We start from the raw sequence: 15,936 nt of genomic DNA, 5'->3' as shown, positions 1-15,936 counted from the left end.
TCTCTCTCTCTCTCTCTCTCTCTCAAAATAAACGTTAAAAAAAAAAAAAAGAGTTGAATGTCTACTGACTGAGCCAGCAGGGTGGCCCTGGAGGGTAGAAGTTTGAAATGAAGGTCTGAGCTCCTCTGAAGGCCCTAGGGAAGCAATCCTTGCCTCCTCCAGCTTCTGGTGGTTGGCCAACAATGCTTGGCTCGTAGATTACTCCAATCTCTGCTTCTTGTCACATGTTGTCTCCCTGTGTGTATCTTTGTGTCTCTTCTCTTCTTGGAAGGATACCAATCATATCGGGGTAAGGGCCCACCCTACTCCAGTGTGACCTCATCTTATTTTTATCAATCATATCTTTAGTGACCCTGTTTCCAAATAAGGTCACGTTCTGAGGTTTCAGGAAGAATGTGAATTTGAGGGGAGGGAAGCATTGTTTAACCCATTACAGGTACAAGTATATATTCTTTTTTTTTTAACATATATTTTTTAATTTGAGAGAGAGAGAGAGAGCAGGGTAGAGGAGCAGAGGGAGAGACAGAATCTCCAGCAGGCTCTGCACTCAACTTGGAGTGTGACGTGGAACTTGATCCCACGACCCTGGGATCATGACCTGAGCTGAAATCAAGAGTCTGACACTTAACCGACTGAGCCACCCAGGCATCCCACAAGTGTATATTCTTAAATGTGTAACAACATATATAGAAATAACTATGTATGTATATGTGTGGAGCTAGGTAGTTAACTAGCTAGATGAAACAAATGTGGTATTTGATTAAAAATAAACTAAAATGGGTGCCTGGTGGCTCATTCGGGCATCTGACTTTTTTTTTTAATTCTTTTTATTTTTAGAGACAGAGAGAGAGAGGCAGGGAAAGCACAAGAGCACTAGCAGGGGGGGGGGGGAAGAGAGAGAGAGAGAGAGAGAGGGAGAGAGGGAGAGGGAGAGAGATTGAGAGGGGATCCTGAGCAGGCTCCACACTGAGTGTGGATCCCATAACCCTGGGATCATGACCTGAGCCGAAATCAAGAGTTGGACACTCAGGGCGCCTGGGTGGCTCAGTCGGTTGAGTTTCCAACTCTTGATTTCAGCTCAGATCATGATCCCAGGGTGGTGGAATCCAGCCCAGCATCAGGCTCTGTGCTAAGCAGGGAGCCTGCTTAGGATTCTTTCTCTCTCTCTCTCTCTCTCCCTCTACCCCCTCCCCCCTCCCTGGCTCTTGCCAGTGCCGGTTTATGCACTCTCTTAAAAAAAAAAGGCATTGGTGTGGGCGCCTGGGTGGCTCAGTCAGTTAAGTGTTGAACACTTGATCTCGGCTCAGGTCATGATCTCACAGTTTGTGAGTTGCAGTCCCCCATATAGGGACTGCTAGGGATTCTGTCTCTCCTTCTCTTTGCCCCGCCCCCACTTGTGCTCTATCAAAAATATAAATAAACTTAAAAAATTGATAAGCTATCAGAGTTGGGGGATGGTCAGTGGGTAGGTGTAAGGAACTGAATTTCCCTGACTTTATAATTCTTTTCTTTTTTACGTTTATTTATTTATTTTCAGAGAGAGAGTGCGAGAGAGAGCAGGGGAGGGGCAGAGAGAGAGAGAATCCCAAGCAGGCCCCAGCTGTCAATGCAGAGCTGGATACGGGGCAGGAACTCATGAACCAGGAGATCACATGACCTGAGCCCAAATCAAGAGTCAGACACTTAACCCACTAAGCCACCCAGGCACCCCAAGTTTATAATTCTTGAAGCTGGGTGATAGGTATATGAAGGTTCATTTTACACTTTCCCCTATTTTTGTGTATGTTTGAATTTTTCCATAATAAAAAGTTTTTTAAAACCCTTATTTTAATGTTCCGAATCTAAAACTCTTAAACTATGCCGTGCTACTTTCCAATTCTAGGGAAAAATGCCAGTGACAGGATCAAACAACCTCTTTGTGCACAAAAGATGTTTCGAAGTCTGGAATGACCATGCAGCAGAGGGCTATATCAAACCTCTGTTGGATAAGACTTTGGAGAGAAACACTTTTGCTGAGTTGTCTTGTATTGTTAAAGTGAAATGTGCATGGGTCATAGAAAAAAAAATAAAGGGAGTCAAACTATTTTGAAGAACTAAAACTGATTCTTAGCATTAAATGATTTATTAGTTATTATATTGACCTTGAAATGACCCTGAAGATCCATGGCATGTGGTCATTTATAACTGGTTAGCGAATGACCTGAGCTATTTCCTGTGAGTATGCAGTAACTCTTGTGAACAGTAACTTTGTGGAAAAGGACTGAAAATAAACCAACCTGGTCTATAAATTATCTTCTCCTGGACCTCTAGACTCATTAAACATCTAAAAGGGTTCCTTTTCCCACTCCCCCTTATAATTTTATAAAGCTTACAAAGAACATTTAATGTAATGGTAGGTTCTCAAATTTGGGGGTATATATGTTCTTAAACTTTTTTTTTTAAGGTGAAATTCACATTAAAAAAAGAAATTTACATAACTTAAAATTAGCCATTTTAGCTTATTTTTTTTAGCTTATTTTTTATTTTGAGACAGAGAGCGGGGAAGAGGTAGAGAGTGAGCGAGAGAGAGAGAGAAGACAGAGAGAGAGAGAGAGAGAGAGAGAGAGAGAGAATCCCAAGCAGGCTCTGCACTGACAGCTCAGAGCCTGATGTGAGGTTCGAACTCATGAACCTTTCAATCAGACCTGAGCCAAAATCAAGAGCCAGACACAACTGACTGAGCACAACTGGCTATAATTTTGTTCATTAGGTGAGCATTTATTACCCATAGTCAGGTTGGTCCCTGTGCTGTCATCCTATCATCCCTGGTCCCTGTCCTCTAGTGTCAATAACAACTCCTTTATTATTGTAGTGTCCCAAAAGGTCCCTGCAAACTTCCAAAATGTCCTCAAGGGTGCAATTCTCTCCCCTTGAGAATAAAAAACAAACAAACAAACAAAAAAAAACCAACCCAACAGGAATTTCCCACAATAAGTCCCAAAATGTCCTCTAGGGGGCAACATCATCTCCTTGAGAACTAGGTGGAACCATGGTCTAGCCTGGAGTTCATTACCCTCCACTTCCCAATAGAAACAGGGTTGGATTAGCAAGGAAGGTAGAGAAAATAGCTATTGGTTGGCAGTCAGCAAGATACCATAATGCCTCCCTTTGGCCAATGGTCTCCTTCTTTCTTCCCTAGTTATTTCCACAGGCTGGAGCCCGCTCCTGGCATTTCTTCCACACCGTGTAGTGACTTCCCTGTAGAGCCATCCCCGTGACTAGAAAAACAAAATCTTTTGCCAGAATAATGATGTTCCCAGAGTAGAAAGAAATAGGTACCAGGGAAGCATTGGTCACGTATGGGCATCACAGAAGTTTCCATCTCAGAAAAACACAAGGATCTGCCAAGCTTGGAGACATTTTGGAGGTCCAGATGAAGAATTTTGGAAACGATGGGCAAGTTGGTAAAACATGCAACCTTCCTCCACAACCTCCCCACACCACACCCCCCACACACCTGGCACACATGGACACGTGCGTGGGCACACACACAGATACACACACGTGCACACACACAAAGTCACGTTTGGTAGCTCTGTGGGAATCTTAGTGGCAATTTGTATCATGACTGGGAGACTTGCTCTCACTGATCAGCAAAGAAAGCTCTAAGGTATACAAAAGAAGGTTCTTTAGATATATCGCCCAAGATGTATTGCAAAAGACTGCCATCTAGGTCTTCCAACCCAGCCATCCAGGGGGTCCTCAAAAGTTGCAAATATACTACAATTTACTTGTCTGTTCTCCAATCGATGGGTATTTAAGTTGTTCCCAGTTAGGGACTATTTTGACCAGTGCTGCTGTGAACATTCTTTTCATGCCTTTTGGTACACATTTGTTGGATATACACATTCGGGTGGAATTGTTGAATCATAGAGTAAGCTTCCTTTCAGCTGGAGTTGATATCGTCAAGCCATTTTCCAAAGGGGTTCTAAGGGAGATCCCGTGTTTCTCCTCTACTCTAACATTCTATACTTCTCTACTCTGGTCACCAAATGCTTGGAGGCTTTCCCACACCAAGCAGTTCTGCAACTGGGGGATACCAGCTGAAGTTCAATTCCGTTCTGATACTATCTACCCGGAGTTAGCATGAGACCCCATTGGTTAAGAGCTCATTCCCACAAGATTGCCCACCCCCAGCTTCAGCCTCAAATTGGAAGCACTTCTGATTGGGTATAAATCAGATGTTGCCACAACCCCTTTCTCTGTTTCCATTAATTTGCTACAGTGGCTCACAGAAGTCAGGAAAATAGTCTACCTACTAGACTACTCGTTTGTTACAAAGGCTATTAAAGAATATGAATGAACAAGGGGCGCCTGGGTTGCTCTGTCCATTGAGCATTCGACTTCAGCTCAGGTCACGATCTCATGGTTTGTGAGTTCAAGCCTCGTATCAACTCACTGCTGTCAGCATGGAGCCCACTTCCTATCCTCTCCCTCTCTCTGCCCCTCCCCCATTCAAGCGCACATGCGTGCACTCCCTCTCAAAACTAACACATAAAAAAAAAAAAAAGAACAGGAATGAATTTAACTCATTAATGAGCGAAACAGCAGAAAAATTAAGCTGGTTCAAGTTGGAGACGAGAAATGTGTATGTAAAAAAACAAATGCAGGAATTAGGTTGGAAAGTTTGCTACAAAATTGATTAATACCATTCAAGGTCGTCTTTCCCACCAGACCAAAAATCCTTTGAAACTTGAGAATCTTCCATAACTTCTCAGAGTCTAGACCCCAATCAACAGTTACATAGGAAGTCAAAGTGACATTTAGAATGTTAGGGCAGGGGCGCCTGGGTGGCTCAGCCAGTTAAGCATTGGACTCTTGATTTCGGCTCTGGTCATGATTTCACGGTTTCATGAGCTGGAGTCCTGCATGGGCTCTGTGATGACAGTGTGGAGCCTGCTTGGGTTTCTCCCTCTTTCTTTGCCCCTCCCCTGCTTGCACTCTGTCTCTCAAAATAAATAAACTAAAAAAAAAAAAAAAAAAAAAAAGAATGTCAGAAGGGCTTGGTAGGCAGTGTTAGACAGTGGTCTAGTAAGACTCTGAAAAGGCATGGAGAAACCTTCCTGCCTCATGAGACTTGCTGATCTCTTCATTTTTCTCATTACCTAAAAGCAGACAGCCCTCTAGAATTCTGGAATGGCCTGCTGAAGCTTCAGAGATGGCCAGCTGGAGACCACAGCTTGAAAGGACAGACCACCGTGTGGTCTACAGTCTTAACCAGTGTGGTTTCATCCATCGCTAGAATACATGGGGTTCAGAAAACAAGGCACAGAAGGGGAAAGACAATTCGCAGTATTTTTCTTTCCATTCGCATAATCCTACCCTACCAGTCTTGTGTTAAAGAAACCTTTCGGACAATTTTGTTAAAAGCACGTGCCAACATTTTATTGCAATGATGCATGCAAAGAAAAAAAAGTCTCTTGTAGGTGAATTAGAAATGTATTCTTGGTATGGACATTTTAGGGGAGAAGTGAATGGTTAAATAACCATCATTAAACTAGAGGCTAGATCCAGAAAGTAAATAAAACTAGATCCAGAACATAAGAAAGACGGAAGATTAGGAGTCTTGATTGGCAGGCAGTAGTTCCTCAGAACAAATTTCATAACCATCAAAATTCACTCGATATGGCTTAAATCTTTTTTATCAAGAAAGCTAATTACTTCACTGAAGGAGATTGTTATAAATTACTCACAAAAAGCGTATGTACCAGACTAGTTTGCGGGCTTTTTTTTTTTTTTTTTTTTTCTTTCTTTCATGGTAGGATAAAAAGACCAAGAAGTAATTTGGCGCCTTTACCTCCAGATTTATCTTTCATGCTGCACTGGTTTTCTGTTCCCGGAACCTAAATGGTCCATACCTCGTCAGGCTCTGAAATAAGCTTTTCCTTGGTTTGGAACTTTCTCTTCTCCTTCCCATCTCAACTTAAACAACCCTGTCCTGGGCGCCCCCTTTAACACCTCATTTAATAGAGGCTCTCTTCTAACTTCCAGTTCCTTTCCCCGGGGCATTATCGGTTTTTAAGCTCCAGGACGCTAGAAACTGTTCCCATCGACCATCACAGAGCTTGACACTGTGCAAGGAGCTCATAAAAGCACAGAACAAAGATCCTTGGATATAAACCGGCCTCAACGAATTTTTGCAGTAGGCAATGGAATGCCCACACGGACTAAAATTCTTGAGGCGCTCTTCACGGCTAATATTACGTTCCTGAGAAAACTATTTAGACGCCAGGATTGTCTGCATCCATTAAATGAGAATAGTAGTTCCTCCCAGCGGAGTTTTGGGGATCAAAAGATTGTAGGTCGTTTGCACACCGTTTGAACCCGGTCAGTCGCTCCCACGTGTAACATTTATCTTGAGCCTTCCCGATAACCTACGCTACAAGCTCTTAAACTTCCCGGAGGCAGTACCAAGGCCCGCCCCTCTCGCACCGCCCCAGGGAGACGTCACTGACCGAGGTTTCTAATGACGTCAGCTCCGGACCTGTTCGGCTCCATCCTCCCCTTCTCCGGAAACCTACAACTCACGGCACCCGGCCTCCAGCTTTCGGTTATTTTTTTTTTTTTCTTTCCGTAGCTCGAATTCTTTCCCTCCCATTCTTCCACCTAAAACTTTAGTCTCTTCCCGCCTTCCCTCAAGCTGGTAATTTTCGGTTCTTCCCGCTTGCGCTCGGGTGAATTTCCCAGCCTTTTGCTCTGTTAATCGCCTCCCGAGCCCCGCCCTTCAGCCTTTCCCATCTAAATTCCTCTTTCGGCTAGTTCCGCCTCCTGCCACCCGCCTCCGACACCGCCTTCGGCTCCTTCCGTATCGTCGCAGTTCCTTGCCTTCCCCGCCCCCCCCCCCCCCATCCCGTCCCGGTCCGCTTCGGCTATCTCCGGCTCCCGCGACTTTCCATCCATTCTTTAGCCACACCCCCATCAGCAACCTCGGCTCTTTCCGTCTCTGCCCGTCTCTCGCTCCTCTGCCTTCGGTTTTTTCCGCCTTGCCTCGGCCTCACTCCCTCCCTTCGGCTCTTTCCGCCGGCCTTCGGGAGAAGGCCTGTGCCCCTCTCCTCCACGTGACGCGGCCTCCGCCTCCCAGTTCCCCCTCCCACCTCGCCCTTCCTCCCGCCTCAGCCTCTCGGCTCCTCCAGGCCGGGCCGCCATTTTGTGTGAATTTCTGACTGCGGCGGGGGCCGAGCAGCCGGGGCACCTAGGGCGGGCAGACAGACAAGACAGTCGGCCCGTCTCCGCGGCCCGTTTTCTCCCTCCCTAAAATCCTTTTTTTTAACCCCCCTCGCTCGCTCTCCTCTTCTCCCCTCCCCCCTCGCTTGCTCCATCGCGCGCGGCCCGCGCTAATTACACCCAACCACCCACCAGTGTCCGTGTCTCCCGGGTCCCCCACCTCCGGGCCCGCGGGGGAGGTGTGTGTGGGGGCTCTCGCCCCGATGAGGGCCCCGCGCCCGTGAGCGAGTGACCCCGGGGGCGGGCTGCGGAGAAAGGCGGCGAGCGGCCCGCCGAGGCCTAGGCCGCGCGGCCTACGCGGAGGTCGGCGCAGAGGTGATTCCGAAACCGAAAAACTATATACCCATTCCTATCAGGAGCCCTCAGAGCTGAAGTGTGCCCCTCCCGCCACGCCCAAGCAGTCCTTTTTCGTGCATTAACATCCCCTCCCCCCCCCAAAGGAACTATGGAGGCCGCGCCCGGGACCCCCCCGCCGCCACCATCAGAGTCGCCGCAGCCGCCATCGCCGCCGCCGCCATCAACGCCTTCGCCTCCTCCGTGTTCCCCCGACGCCTGCCCGGCCACCCCGCACCTCCTCCACCACCGCCTCCCGCTCCCTGACGACAGGTCAGGCCCCCGGCCCGGCCGGGGCAGCGTCCCCGGGGGGAGGAAGAGGAGGAGGAGGAAGGGGGGCGGCCGCCATGTTGGGCCGGGCCGCGGAGGAGGAGGAGGAGGAGGAAGGGCGGGGTCGGTGGGTGTCTCTCGCTCGCTCGCTCTTTCTCGCTTGCTTTCTCTCCTGGCCTCATGCGTTTCCCCCCCCTCGCGGCGCTCGCCCGCTCTCCCTCGCTCTCGCTCTGTCTTTTTTGGGCGCCATGCTGAGGGGAAGGTGAGGAGGCGCCCCCCGGACCCCCGCGCCCGCCCGCCCGCCCTGGGGAGGGGGCGCTGGGGGGGGGGGCTGCGGAGGCCCACGGGGGTCCTGGCTGCCCCAGCGCCCGGAGCTGGCAGCCATGGGCCCGCCTGCCCGTCGCCTGGCTTCGGGGAAGGGGATGGGGGAGGGGCTCCCGGACCCTTTTTGGGGGGGGGATCTCGAGTAGTAACCCCGCTCTTAGGCATTTGGGAGTTGGGGGTTTCCAGCCCCTGGCAGTATCCTTTCTTCTGGGGGAGGTGTGCCCTGCCCTACTTGGAGAGGTACCCTAGTTTAGGCAGAAAGTGGGGGTTCGTTCAGTTCTAGCTCCATCCTTTTAGTGGGGGGGGGTCCTTTGGGTGGGGGCTCTCGCACTTTTTTTTTGGCGGGAGGGATTTCCTAGCTCTTACCCAGAGGGCAAACTTGGTTGGGGGGGGGGAAATCTCTAGTTCCTTCGATGGAAGCCCCTTTCTCTTTTGCGGGGAGAAGCCCCCTCCCCGTGTTTTTCCTTGAAGGCAGGGGTCCTCTCGTTTTTCGTAGGTAGGTGATGCGTTTTTGGCGAGGGGGGTGGGGGGGGGTGAGGTTTGCTTTCCCTGCCTTGGAGGGGAGAGGAAGTTGGTCTCTTCTTTCTCATGGGGTTCCCTCCTCTTTCGGGCTAAAATGGGGCGCCATCCCTTCCGGGGGAGATAACGATTTTTTTTTTTTTTCAATTTTGTGCTTTTGCAGGGGGTGAAAGGGAGTGCCCCCCTTCCCCTTTTATTAAGTGCGAAATGGGTTTGCCCCACGCCCTTCTCTGGAGGGTGATAAAGGGGCCAGCCTGGCGCGTTTTAGAGCGAGGTTGGGGCCCCTGTTTCCCCTGCTCCAGCAGAGGGGTTGGGGTGCAGGGTTTGCCCTCCCTTTCCTGGCGGGGCAGGGGAAGAGGTGTCTAGAGAGTGGATTGGGAAATGGAAGGAGGTTTTCAAGCGGCAGGAAAGGCAGTCTGAGAAGGAGTGGGGGTGGGGAGGGGAAAAGATCGAGCTGGACAGATGGCTGCCCCATAGCAGCCCGGGCTGGGGAGTCGCGGGAGGACCCTCCCCTAGATTGGGGTCTTAGCGAGGGCTTCCTTGCCAGGCACCACGGCCCCTTCTCCCCACTGCCACCTCCCCTTTTCCCTTTCTCCTTCACAGACCATACTTTGCCTTTTAAAAGAAATGCCACCCACATTCAGAGACACAAGTGCAGCAGTTTGGTGAGCTTTTACAAAAAAAATTTTTTTTGGTTTTTTTTTTTTGTTTTGTTTTGTTTTTGTTTTCTGTTTTGTTCTAATTAAATGTATCGTCCTGGGAATCGCAGCCCATCGCAGCCTGACTCCAGTTCAAGGAAATAAACAGATTAGCAAAGGTCTGTGCGCTAAGCCCACGTTGGGCTTCCGGGCCCCCTCTTGGGGGCAGGTGCATTACTCAAAGGTGCTTACACGCTTTATTCGACCTCTAAGGAGTTCTCTTATGTCAGAAGTGTATGTCTTACAATGGGTTGGGATGGTAAGTAGCCTCTTTTATTGAGTAATTCAATTATCTCCCTCTTTTTGTCCCTTTCCTGCCTGCCTTCCTCCTGCCTTTAGACCAAAGTGATGCTTGAGTGAATTGATATGTTCGAATCAGGATTCTAACCCAGTTTTGAACCCTTTTAGACTTGCACATCCTTTCGATCTTTAATTTTTTTTTAATTTGTCGTACACAGTTTTGTCAAAAAAAAAAAAAAAGAGCGTTACTGTAACATGACAAAAACTTATGTAAAAGGCCCATATGTTTTCAAGCCCTTGGTATCCCTCTGTCCCTATCAGTCCATTGCTTTGTCTCCAGCCTTCATCTTTGAAGAAAGTGGACACTTCAGAGGTCCATTTCTAAGAGACGAGGTTAAAACTGAATTTGGTTTATGATCCCTGTATTTGAGTTAATGTGCTCCCTCCCTCCCCCCTCCCCAAAAGATTGTGGTTCAAGTAGATCCAATTTTCTCATTTTACTCCAATGTCTCTTATGGTGATGGACGTTTAAATTAAGCAAGTCATTTGTAAAGTACTGTTTAAGCACCAAATCTGTAAAGTGTCAACCCCCAGCCTCCTCTCCCCGTCTCCACTGTTGTTCCCTTTGTTCGAAAGCACATGCCTGACCGTGAAAAGTTGATGCAAACGTGTTACATGCCCAGTCATGGTGGAGAGAACACTTCCTCCGGCCCCCAGTCCTCCCTCTCCTACACATACAAGGAAAAAACGGCAACAGAAATGACTTGCAGAACCAAACACTTGTACTTCCGATGTGTTTTACAAGCATAAGTTCCGTTAAAAGACAAAACACGTTGAAGTTCCATTTTCCCTCTTGGCCCCAGTTTTGGTCCCTGATGTACTTTGGTCGAGAAAACTTTTTAACACATGGCCCTTTTCCCCTCTGAAAGATCCTGTTTACCTTTTTTTTTTTTTTTTTTTCCATTCTTAGGGGGGAAAAAAAGTTCACTTACGTTGGGATAAGGAGATGTTAACTGCAGTTCAGTGGGCCATTTGTCTTAGTCTTCCTCTCAAAATACTCACAACGTAACTGCTGTGAAGTGGGGTTGTTAGGTATGTAAAATCAGTTGTGGGAGGAAGAAGTGTCCACACTGTACAATATCCTGCAAAAAAAAAAAAAAAAAAAGTCTCAAGCACGAACTGAACACACTCTCTCCAGTGCGCAGGGTCAGCCGAAAATGAACTGCCTTTATTTGAAGTTTTCCATCCTTGCTGAAATTCCTTCTCCGGGAGCCAGATTCAGCAACTGGCTGCTCACAGACGAACTTTCCAAGTTTCGAGGGCAACTGAGTTGTAGAAGGATGCTTGTTTAACTTGACTTGAAATGTTAAGGAAATGGGCTTTCTTTTGTAAGTGAACATTGTAGCAATCATTCAACGAATTCAAAAGTATCTCCCCAAACACTTAAAAAGGACTCAGGCGTAGCAACACAAGGGTTTGGTTTTGGTTTGGTTTTTTTTTTTTTTCCGTTCTCGAAGGAATCTCATCCATGAAAACCAAGAAGCCCCAGTAATTATGTCAAACTGTATTTCCATAGTCTTTGTTTTTGAAATGTCACAGTACTGCCTTTTTTTTAACCCCCCCAAACTGATGTACCAATACTAGTTAAAATTCAAATTAATGGATGTTGCAAAAAAAGTAAAAGGGTGTCACTCAGAATCCCTGATTTAACAGCAACTCTTAGACGCTTGCAATCTTTAAAATTGTTATATTCTCTGGGGAGAGGTTTAATCTGAAACCAAATACGAATCTCCCAGTAGAAGTACAACCAATTGTAGCCATGAAAATACGGGTATTCCGCTCATGAAACCCCTTTATTTTTTATTCTTAAATGTGTTCTTCAGAAGAAAAAGATGATTCCCCAAAAGGGCTTTTCTCATTCACGGTCTGTCCTGTCTCCCAGATAGGGTTTCGATTTGCTCAAGTTTTTGAGTTGTTGACAAGCCAGGATTTGTCAGTACAGCAAAGACACTCCTATGGCTTTTGCTTAGCCAGGAAGGCTCATCCCAAGTGGAAAACTGCTTTGCGCCTGTGGAACTGAAGGCTTTCCCAGCTGTTGACTCCCTGGCAAGCTAGAGATGAATGGTCGACTCCGAGTTTGTTTCCATCCAGTTGAATGTAGACAGTTTCATATAAAGCCGGTTTAGTAATTTGTCCTTTATTATTTATTTATTTATTTTAACGTTCTGTTTATTTTTGAGAGAGAGAGTGTGCGAGCAGGGCAGGTACAGAGAGAGTGGAGGACAGAGGCTCCGAAGCAGGCTCTGTGCTGACAGCAGAGAGCCCAATACAGGCTCCAACCCGTGAGCTGTGAGATCATGACCTGAGCCAGAGTCAGATGCTCAACGGACTGAGCCACCCAGGTGCCCTGTAATTTATCTATTAATAATTCTCCACCTCCGCTCTTTTCAATCTTTTCCCTTCCCTGATAGGGGAGGAATGGATGTCTCCCTGTCGCCTTACCCATTGTTCCCTTCCGTTAACATCGTCGTGGCTATTGAGGCCCGAGGACCATCTCGTAGAAGCCAGATCCAGTTACAGCAAATACCTGGATGGTGAAAAGTCGCTAATTATTCCCAAGCCTCCGGGGATAGCTTTAGGTCAAACCATATTCCGGAGAACCCAGTTTTGGTCCCTGTGGACAGAATGTGCTAGAACCAGAGTGACTGGTTCTGACCCAGGGTGGGAAGTTGAGTGACAATAATTCGGAGCAAATAGTAAGTGAAATGGCTGAGTTTCTAAGCAGGCAAGGTGCTTGCCTTTACCTTGGCAACATAGCCCCTAACACAATAGGAGAACAGAGGCCGGTCTCTGAGGTTCCTGGTAGTTGGTATTTAATAGGTCGATTCAGGCATCTGTGTAAGCGCAGTCGGCTCATCGGAGGCAGGAATCAGAATAAATGATTCGAGGCCGGTTTCATAATTAACACCTAATGGAAAGAGAGGAGCAAGCTGCTTGTTCGGGTGGCTTATGATGTGCTTTCGGTTAAGGTGAAACTGGGGCTGTATGTTTGGAGCCAGGTTTCATTCATGGATTTGGCTCTCCAAATTTATCGGCCTCGTCTTTGCCGCGGAACCGTTCTAGTTTTGATAGTTAATGAAGATGGCAGCCTGGAAAGGCTGCACAGGGTTTTTGGCTTTGTAACGAAAGGAGATTACACGGGCAGTTTTGAAATTTCTGAGTTGATCAGTTGATGGCAGTTGGAAGACGTGGCCCCCTCAGTTGGTGTGGACTTAGTTGCATCCCACAATCATCATTCCGATAGAATGCTTTTTTTTGTTGTTCCCATACTGGATATCTACTGGGAGCATAGTTTGCTTCTCTTGGCCAAATTGCTCAGGATGGAGAATCTCTCTCTCTTTTTTTTTTTTTTTTTTTTTTTTGGTGAATTTGTATCTGTGTGAATTGGTGACTCAGCTCCCTGTGTGTAAGGCAAGTGTTGACATCTTTTGAACGCTGGAGGTGGCTACGGGATAGGAAGGAACAGTGTGGGCTCTGGAAGCAGATAAGATTGTGTCCAGGCCTGGCCATCCCTGCAGTGGGCACTGAGGCTAATGCTCTTTTCTCAGGGTCATTGCGGTCAAGTGGGCATGTAACCGGACACCCACACGATGCCTAGCATTTGGCAAATCTTGGTTTCTTTATCTTCTTGCTGTCTCTACTGCAGAAAAATTCTAGATCGAATGTATAGCCTGGTATGTAAGCAGAAGAAAGAACATCTGTGTTTTTTTTGTTTCTTTTAAATTTTTTTTTTTTTTAATTTATTTTTGGGACAGAGAGAGACAGAGCATGAACGGGGGAGGGGCAGAGAGAGAGGGAGACACAGAATCGGAAACAAGCTCCAGGCCCTGAGCCATCAGCCCAGAGCCTGATGCGGGGCTCGAACTCACGGACTGCGAGATCGTGACCTGGCTGAAGTCGGACGCTTAACCGACTGCGCCACCCAGGCGCCCCTAAATATTTTTATTTTTGAAGGAGAGAGAGAGAGAGCATGAGCGGGGGAGGAACAGAGAGAGGGGGAGACACAGAATCCGAAGCAGGCTCCAGGCTCTAAGCTGTCAGCACAGAGCCCGATGCGGGGTTCGAACTCCCAAACTGTGAGATCATGACCCGAGCTGGAGTCAGACGCTTAACCGACTGAGCCACCCAGGCGCCCCAGAGCAACTGTGTTTTTGAGGCAAGTCCGTTTCTCTTCACCCCTTAGGTTCCTGGCCAGCTTATTTAATTTTGAGCAGCGGATTGGGGTTGAAACTAAGTGGAAGCCATCTTAAGGCCTTTCTGGCTTGCTCAAGGTCCTTGTTATAGATGCTGGGACAGTCTCGGCGGCTTGAGCTTATGCTGATGCCCTGCCTGCGTTCATCTTTGGCGATTAGGGTTTGAGCCTTCCTGCCACCTCAGTGGGCCTCCCGAGAACTGAGAAAGTGGGGCCGGGCACCCCAACCCGCTGCTGACTGGTCTCGTCACCTCAAGCAAGTCCTTTACCCCCTCTAGAATCTCTGACAGACGAGCAAGGCCCATCCCAGCTCCCAAGATTCTCCTCGCCCCTTGGGAGTTTGGCTGAGTCAGTAAAGGTTTTTGTTCATTCAGCAGTCAGGCCCGTACCGTGCTTTGCTTGGAGCAGAAAAGTTTTCAGGGTGTGCAAGGAGCTCTTCTCTCTGGAGGACTTTATTTAGATTTGAACTAAGCTTGTTCCTACCTTTGCCCGGCCTCAGATTTCCTTCCCACGTCTGACACCTGCAGCTTCCGGCCACCACAGGGGTTGCTGCTGCTGTGGCAGCCCGGAGACCCAACTGCAAAGGGGGTGCCTTAAAAATGAATTGCGAGGTTAGGCTGAGTGGTTAGAGCCCAGGTGGATCTGTCAGTCAGCTGAGCACCTGGTTCCTTTGTCCCTGTTGTCCCTGTCCGATGGTCCCCAGAAACCATAAACTCCTAGAAGTTTAAAGCTTAGTACCGCGTGGATTCCGTTTGTTCCCTTTAAACCTGTCTTGATCCTCTTCTGGTAGAGGGATGGTGGGGAGTGGTGGACCTCGTGGACGTGGGGGTCAGGCCGACTGTATGTGACCTGTGAGTCATTGACTGCTAGTCTCCCCAAAGGTGTGACAGTGCCTCGTGTGAAGGTCAAAGATTACCTCCCTGGGACCTGCTGAGTGCTTCCCATGTGCTAGCTCGCCCCAGGCCTGCGCTGAGAATTTGAAACAAATGAAGTCACTTGTCCAAGGTCACAGAGCTAGGTGTGGAGGCAGAGGTAGAACCCCGGGCCCCGTACCTATATGCTGTCGTGGGGCCGATGTTTTCAAACTGCAGTGTGCAGCCATTAGCAGGATATGAAGTCCCATTTATTGATTTGTCTCCTGCATTTGAAAAACAAAGGAATGAAAGAGGGTAGAAAAAGCAGAGTACAGTGGAGTTTAAGAGCCACTTTGTAAAACTTCAGAGAAACATACAAAGGAGATGTGGGTCAAGGTCAAAGCTGAAAAGCTACTGCTGGGAGGACAGGTGGACAGTCTGTGGCTCTACAAGATTCAAGCCTGCCCACTTGGCTTTTTTTTTTTCTACCCCCTAAGTAAAGTTTTATTGGAACATAGCCACGCCCATTAACTTATAAGGTCAGTGCTGCTTTTGCACTAAACCTCAGAGTTGCCATAAAGGTACAGAGAACTGTACGGCCTGCAAAGCCTATGGTATTTATTCTTGGGCCCTTTAAAAAAAAATTTTTTTTTTAATTTAGGTAATCTCTACCTCGAACGTGGGGCTTGAACTCAGTGACCCCAAGATCAAGAGTTGTATGCTCTTCTGGCTGAGCCAGCCAGGCACCCCCACATTTTGGGCCCTTAAAGAAGAAGGTGGCTGGTCCCTACCTGCACAGGAGCCATCGTTATCTTTGTTGTGGCAGAGGTGGTGGGAGAGAATGGAAGGGAAGTATAGATATTCCCTTAAAAGTTGGCCCCAAAGACGCCTGGCTGGCTGTCAGTAGAGCGTGCAACTCTTGATCTCAGGGTGATGAATTCCATCCCTACTTTGAGTGTAGAGAATTCTTTAGGGGCGCCTGGGTGGCGCAGTCGGTTAAGCGTCCGACTTCAGCCAGGTCACAATCTCGCGGTCCGGGAGTTCGAGCCCCGCGTCGGGCTCTGGGCTGATGGCTCAGAGCCTGGAGCCTGTTTCTGATTCTGTCTCCCTCTCTCTCTGCCCCTCCCCCGTTCATGCTCTGTCTCTCTCTGTCCCAAAAAAATAAATAAACGTTAAAAAAAAA

General features: G+C 48.1%; 1 protein-coding gene and 2 long non-coding RNA genes across 9 annotated transcripts in view; 1 reads left to right on the top strand and 2 right to left on the bottom strand.

Moving 5' to 3' along the window:
- The window catches only part of LOC121018676 (uncharacterized), a 12,038-nt gene extending 4,712 nt beyond the window's left edge, over positions 1-7,326 (bottom strand). Inside the window, exon 1 of the long non-coding RNA XR_005785279.1 lies at positions 6,966-7,326. This is a non-coding gene — a long non-coding RNA (uncharacterized LOC121018676). The remainder of the gene's footprint in view (positions 1-6,965) is intronic.
- ZC3H4 (zinc finger CCCH-type containing 4) overlaps positions 6,502-15,936 on the top strand; it is a 45,427-nt gene continuing 35,992 nt past the window's right edge. For 2 of the 7 annotated variants that reach the window (XM_040457512.1, XM_040457505.1), the window contains exon 1: positions 8,000-8,128. In XM_040457512.1, the coding sequence (XP_040313446.1) occupies positions 8,115-8,128 (14 nt within the window). In that variant the 5' untranslated portion in view covers positions 8,000-8,114. Of the gene's footprint in view, positions 6,590-7,325; positions 7,579-7,703; positions 7,870-7,922; positions 8,129-9,312; positions 9,375-9,566; positions 9,667-15,936 lie in introns of those variants that run through there. The other 5 variants (XM_040457506.1, XM_040457507.1, XM_040457509.1 and 2 more) reach the window with 5 other exon arrangements.
- Positions 10,558-15,936, bottom strand: part of LOC121018675 (uncharacterized) — a 12,347-nt gene continuing 6,968 nt past the window's right edge. The window contains exon 2 of the long non-coding RNA XR_005785278.1: positions 10,558-10,789. This is a non-coding gene — a long non-coding RNA (uncharacterized LOC121018675). The remainder of the gene's footprint in view (positions 10,790-15,936) is intronic.

The sequence above is a fragment of the Herpailurus yagouaroundi genome, unplaced genomic scaffold, assembly GCF_014898765.1.
Source record: "Herpailurus yagouaroundi ecotype Mexico unplaced genomic scaffold, PumYag 220, whole genome shotgun sequence".
NCBI classification, from domain to species: Eukaryota; Metazoa; Chordata; class Mammalia; order Carnivora; family Felidae; genus Herpailurus; species Herpailurus yagouaroundi.
The sequence above is the reverse complement of the archived record's forward strand: the minus strand, read 5'-3'. Positions and strand labels throughout refer to the sequence as shown.